Source organism: Trichoderma gamsii, assembly GCF_001481775.2.
Source record: "Trichoderma gamsii strain T6085 chromosome Unknown Scaffold_44.2, whole genome shotgun sequence".
Lineage (NCBI taxonomy): Eukaryota > Fungi > Ascomycota > Sordariomycetes > Hypocreales > Hypocreaceae > Trichoderma > Trichoderma gamsii.
The window spans coordinates 257,256-263,754 of NW_020171381.1; the positions used below are offsets into that span (position 1 = coordinate 257,256).

The following is a 6,499-nucleotide window of genomic DNA, read 5'->3' on the forward strand; positions in this document are numbered from 1 at the left end:
GGCTTTTGAAGTGAGGCAGCAGCGAAAGAGAAGATGGCTGGAAGAACAGTAGATGTGACGGAAAATATCAGAAACGCCAATGGCAGGGTCTATGTAACATAAAGATTAGCTTGGCATTCGGTATCAAGCGCCACCAAAGAAGACGGCCGCATCAAAACTCACATTTATGCCAAGATGGTTGAACACAAATAAAGGAATTGCAGAGATGGAATGGCATATCGCAACGAAAGTAAGAGGTGAGAGAAGGCTCCGTTCTACTGCAAGAGGAGTCCAGGAAGCTGGCGCGGCATCGCCTTTGCGATTCATACCATCATTCTTTTCCTTGCTCGAGTCCACATCCTTGACCGTAGGTTGTCCGCTCTTAACCCAGAGGAAGATGGCCATGATGGTAAAGTTGGCAGCCAGCAACATGGCGCTGGGAAGATAAGTGCCGATGCTCACAAAGCGATTCTTTTGCATGAGAAGATAGAAAAAGAAGCTCTGATGCAAATGCTCCAAAAGATTGTTGAGACTTCGAAAGGATCCCTCAACAACTCTACCCATCGCCATCTCATCGTGCCATCCTTCACCGGTAGGTTGCAAAGTTATGGCGTCCACATGGTACGGAATAAAGCTGCTGTGGGGACCAGTGGGATATCCAAGGCCCTGATACAGCATACCACGGAGCATTGTTTGAAGTCGATCTTGATAGCTATCGGTATGGCCAGTCATCTGCTGCACGGTGGTCTCAATACCCATCTGGCCTCCCGCAATGTTGACAATCGAGTTGATAAGATCGAGGTTGGGCAGCTGTCCATTCGTGCCATCGTAAATAATGTGAAGCTCATGATAGCGCTGCTCATGGGGGTAATCGATCGCGATAGCCCCCTGTAGTGCACCGGACTTGAGCGGCAGTGGTGAAATGTGTTTAGAATCATGAGCGTCATGATATGCATCAACCCAGGCCTGTGTTCCAGTTGTGCTATCTGGAGGTAGAAGCAGTATAATATCCTTCGACCATAAAGACCAGCCTATCGCTTGTCAGTTTCATCATAACGTCCAACCCCCCGTTAAGCTCTGGTTCTGGTGACGCCTTACGTTTAAAATAGCGAGCTAAAGTGAGCACAAGCGCGATGCCGTTACGGTTAAGCTGTTCATCTATGCTCTTCCATGCAGCCACCAGTACAATGGCTTCTGTTGCGTCCCCGCGAGGGGCTTGCAGAATGCCATACACATTCTCCCCAGTATATTCCTGTCCGGCCGAGTGGTAGGTGTAATTCTGTCGGCCAACCTTGACGCCAAAGCCTGCCAGGATCGACTCTAGCTTGTCGTTGACTCTGATGTCCGTATTAGCCACGTGTGTCACCAAATCTTCAGGAGATGGCGCTCGGCAACAAACTCATAATTATGCTTGTCGGCAAGCAAATCTACCTCATGCCTAAAGGCCCTGAATATATGCTGTTCGCTACCTCCAAAATAAGTATGCACTTGTCCAGGCAAGAGAGCATTCTCTGATACGTAGGTTCGTCTCGAATAATCGTCCAGAGGTAGAAGAAGCAGCCAAACAACGCCAATGGCAATACAGAAAGCAGACACGTATGGAGGAAATCTTAGCAGTCGAGGGTCGCGACGCAATGACAGCGCTGTGGCTTCAAGCCGCATGGAAGTTAGCGCATTAGTTACGCCGCGGGGGGGCGGGAGAACATACAAAGCAGTCGCGGCATGTCAGCTGTTAATCATGAAAGAGACATAAATGTACGAATGGCGGCTCAATCCAAATTGGATGGGCAATAACAAGCGGTGGAGTCCTGAGGAAGCTGATTTCATGTGCGACGGGTAGATGGCTTGAATCTAAGTCTAAGTCTTAGTCTAGGTGTCTCCCCAGCTGGATCCTGCCTGTTAGAATGCGCTAAAAACATACCTTGAGTGGGCCGGCTGCTGCGCTAATTATATAACCACCGAATAGGTAGGGAATCGACCAATCATCGTGGTAGTAGCTAAAATAACATACGTTCAATCAATTTATGTCCTAAAATTAGCTATTAGGTAGGTAGGAACCGTGAACGCTTACACTCACACACATGCGCGCTAAGCAAGTATATATATTAACTATTATATTATTAGAGAGTTATTAACAATTACTAGCATTACCAGAGAAATAAACACCAAGTTCCAAGCGAAGTCTTGTCTTATTCTAAAATTAAAAGCATATAGGTGTATGTATAAAAGAGATCCTGGATATCGTATATTAGATAGCCTTGTTCGATTTTTTTTGCATTATCTTCGTAATGGCGTGTCGAATTGTAATACCTGCTTTTTCAATATCCTTCTTAGAAAGCGCAGAAGTAACGCAGATTTTAAGGGCTGGCTGCAGTGTCCAGTCGTTTGGAGCTGCTATAGCATTCGCATAAGGCCTTGTCTTCAGTCGTGTGATCATAACACCATTTGCCAGCGACTAGTGATTGTTAGCTATCATTGCTCTAATGCCCTTGAGAATAAGGGGTTGTATACCTCTTCGACGCACTCCATCAAGAGTTTCTCTTGGTCATCAGCAGTCCATCTCTTTGCATTGACAACTTCAGGCTTAATTACCAGAAGCAAGATAGGATTGTCTACTGCGCTGGTGCAAACGACCCAATCGCTACGTGGATCAAGTTGCGCTCTCATGGCCCGAATGCTCTCTCTGCACTGAACAAGAATGTCGGGATTCGACTGGAGCAGCTTCAGTGATTCGCTTGTAGTCATAGCCAACATGGCCGGTAGGGCTGCAGAGAAGGTATAAGCAGAAGAGGTGATTCGCTGATGCTCAATCACATCTTTAGATCCGGCGCAAAATCCGCCTCCGGCACACAAGGGGCCTGCGAGCGAGCCAATGATCATGTCCACCTGTTGTGGATCTACATTCTGTGCCTCAGTAAGGCCACGTCCTGTTCGTCCCAACACTCCAAAAGACCATGTTTCGTCAAGAATGATTCGAATCTTATACTTTTCCTTCAACTCAACCAATCGAGGTAGATTAGTGACATCACCGGTGATCTCGAAAAAGCCCTCCGTGACGACAAATCGACGAGTTAATTTACCAGATTTCGCCTGTTCATTTGCAACCGCTTTGAGCACCCTCTCGAGGTCGTCCAAATCGCCATGTTTAAACCATTTGACGTTGCTCCTTGAAATCTCTAGGCCTTTACGAATAGAATAATTGACAGCAGCATCAGCGATGATGACATCGCGACGCTTGCAAAAGGTAGGAATGACACTTGTTGCAGTCGAGAATGTTTGTGCGTAGAGAATGCAGCCTTCTGTGCCAAGGTATGAGGCAATATCCGACTCTGCCTTTTCATGGACATCCTGTGTGCCGTAAAACTGAGGAGGGCCGCAAGGGCCAACACCATACGTGCGCAAAGTTTGAATAGCCTTCTCCTTGATCTGTTCGTTGGAATTGAAGTTATAAAAGTTGTACGAAGCCAAGTTCAAGGCTGTCCGTCCATTGGATAGTTTGACTTTCGGGCCAGTCGGTCTATGGTACGAATTCGTACGTCAGTAAATGTAAGGCAGCGTACAATAAGACACCACGCACCCGACAATAACCGGAAGTCTCTCGTTCTCAATCTCTTCTACAGCCGTTCGATCGGCCACAATTGGCTCCGGAGTCCATTCATCAATTAACTCTTCAATCTCCTAAAGCCATAGGCAGTCAGCGGGAGGGAATCGTCAATAGAATGCGGATGATCTTACGCCTTCTTGCAGCTTAACAAAATTTTGCTTGTGAGTCGAGTATGAGGGCGACATAAGGTAGCGGATAAAGAACAGCACAAGGACCAGTTCAATAGCGGATCGCACGGGATCATTTTGGTAGCTGGATTGGATATATCGTACGATCATAGCTGAGCCGGGAAGCTTTTGAAAATTCGAAGATGTTGCGCGAGCAATCTCGCCTAAGCGAGTCTGCAACATATCGAAGTCCATCGTGGGCTATCCGCAAGTCGCGGGTGGATGTTGTCAAGGTCGACTTGGGCCGATTGCTGGGGGGCCTGATGGGTTTGATATACTAAGCTCAAGATACCAAGGAAGGTTAGCAGGTAATCACGTAAGCTACTTGTACTAGCTGCGGGACGTAGAGTTCAGTGTCCTCTACTCTTACTAGGTACCTACTAACCTACAAATATAAGATCCTAGCCGTATTGAGAATAGTGGATCGCTGTGGCTTCACAGGTTGAAACGCCAAAAGAAAAAAACATACGTTCCACTACAAGAGATATGACTACTCCATGTACTTAAAGGAAAAGGAACTCGTTTTTGTACAGCTATCAGCGCTTGAAATTCGAAATAGCAGTATTTGAAGTTATACCTGCCTGTATATTAAATTTGAGAAAAACATCATTTGTCTTGTTATAATTGCTTAGAACTTGCTCGAAGTTAATAGTTAGTAAACTAGTATATCAATTGCTGTAGCCTTTCTCTTAGCCTGCTCCTATAACCTTAATTTCTTCTCCCCCTGATTTAACCAGGCCTATAATGGCCCTTTTTAGAGCTCCTTCGCGACCACTCTTTACACCACATGTCTTGCATGGCCGACAATTACAAAATGTTATCTTGATTGCTTCTTGCTTGATATTATTATTGTTTTTCATATACCGCCATGAGCAGCCTGCGCCTCCTGGATTCCTACCATATCAAACCTACCCGCTGACCGACGACTTCACACATCATACGGTGACCGACTTCTTCCCCAAGTCTGTATCGACGGGCACCAACTCAACAGAAGACATTTGCCGCTCCTTTCCGAAACATGTTCTGTCACGAATACAGCCAGTTCTCAAAACTGGTCATGGAGATAACAAAGAGAGATTGGACGCGCAGATGGATAGCACTAGTGCCTGCTTTACGCCAGATGAGCTGATCATCTTCTCAGACCTTGGCGAGGATATTCGAAATCATCGTGCTATTGACATTCTTGCCGATCTACCAAGCTCTCATTATAATGCCACCACCTTCAAGATGTGGGGAGAGTATTTATCCCAGAAAGAAATGCAAAGAATTGGTATTTTGGACACCGAGGCACAAACGGAGCATATAAATGGATGGGCTCTAGACAAGTTCAAATTCTTACCAATGATGGAAAGAGCGTGGGCCATGAGGCCTAATAGAGACTTTTACGTTTTTTACGAAACAGATACGTAAGTGTGCTCGGCTAGATTATTTGCTCGCCAAAGCGTTGACATTTATCCTAGCTACATATTTTGGGATAACCTATTCCGTTTCCTTCAACTGTATAATCCAGATGCAAACGTTTACATGGGCTCACCATCTCCCGGTCGCCGCGATCCAAAACGTAGAGACCAGGGGACCTTATTTGCCAATGGAGGGCCTGGATACATCATCAGTCGGGGCGCCATGAAGACTCTGTTGCAGCGCACCACAAGTCCATTTGGAGAGTATACAGATGAGCCGCTCTCGACAAAATTCAGTTATCTAAATCATGATGATGAGTGTTGTGGCGACAGCGTCCTGGGATGGGCAATGTGGGAGCAGGGCATCCCTATGCATGGTCACTTCCCGATGTTCGGCCCTTATGCCCTTCACGAGATTCCTTTCAATGACCAGCATTGGTGTCAGCCACTGATAACGCTACATAAGACATCTCCGAAAGATATGGTGGACTTGTTCAGCTGGGAGTCTAGCCAACGGAAACCCGATGTAAGTCATATTCTTCAAAGGCATGCTGCCAGGAGTTTTTTGTGCCTGGCACTATTAAAGGGTTACCTGGAATTAAACAGCTAATTGGCATATAGCGACCATTGTTATATTCTGATATATGGCAATTTCATAAACCTGGCACAACCCCAATTCGTGAAGCCTGGGACAGTGGTCGTTTCGATGCGTTTGATCCACCTGGTACAGATATTGATTCCTCTGAGCGATGTAGCCAAGCGTGTAGTGAAGACAATAATTGCTTCCAATGGAAGTGGGCGGGAGCAGATGATCTTAGGTGCACCCTTCTAGGATCAATACAACATGGAAAAGAAAGGGAGGTAAAGAAGGAATTAAAGGATGGGAAAGGGAATGCAGGGATTATAAATAAAGCAGGATGGAATGAAAGTCGTATTAGAGAATGGAGAGAGAGTAAGGAGTGTAAAGAAATTACTTGGGTAGGAGCAAATGTAAATAGAAAAGTATAATTATTAGAATTAAGAATAATTTATTAATTATTTTATTTAAAGTTATTATATTTTTAAATAAATTAAGTTTTATACTTTATAAATAAATTAAAATTAATAAAAAATTTATTTATTATATTATTATAAAAATTAGTAAAGTTTTAAATAAATAAATAAATATTTTTTTAATATATTATAAAAGTAAAAAGAATTTATATATATTAATTATAAAGTAATATATATATATATATATATATAATAATTTAATTTTTATATTTTAAATTATTATTTTAAAATAAAAAAGATTTTAAAAATAAAATTTATATATATATATATTAATAAATAAAATAAAACTATTATTA

At 43.8% G+C, this 6,499-nt stretch overlaps 2 protein-coding genes across 2 annotated transcripts; one reads left to right on the top strand and one right to left on the bottom strand.

Moving 5' to 3' along the window:
• Positions 1–123: 123 nt before the first annotated feature.
• TGAM01_v209323 (hypothetical protein) lies at positions 124–3,945 on the bottom strand (the record flags this gene model as incomplete). Its single annotated transcript, XM_024550533.1, has 6 exons — positions 124–1,010; positions 1,078–1,314; positions 2,290–2,434; positions 2,491–3,496; positions 3,557–3,657; positions 3,715–3,945. The coding sequence occupies 6 exons, from the start codon at positions 3,943–3,945 to the stop codon at positions 124–126; spliced, it is 2,607 nt and encodes an 868-aa protein (XP_024404740.1).
• A 549-nt stretch (positions 3,946–4,494) lies between these two features.
• Positions 4,495–5,771, top strand: TGAM01_v209324 (hypothetical protein; the record flags this gene model as incomplete). The annotated part of the gene is made up of 3 exons (XM_018801868.1): positions 4,495–5,156; positions 5,211–5,676; positions 5,757–5,771. The coding sequence occupies 3 exons, from the start codon at positions 4,495–4,497 to the stop codon at positions 5,769–5,771; spliced, it is 1,143 nt and encodes a 380-aa protein (XP_018664693.1).
• Positions 5,772–6,499: the final 728 nt, after the last annotated feature.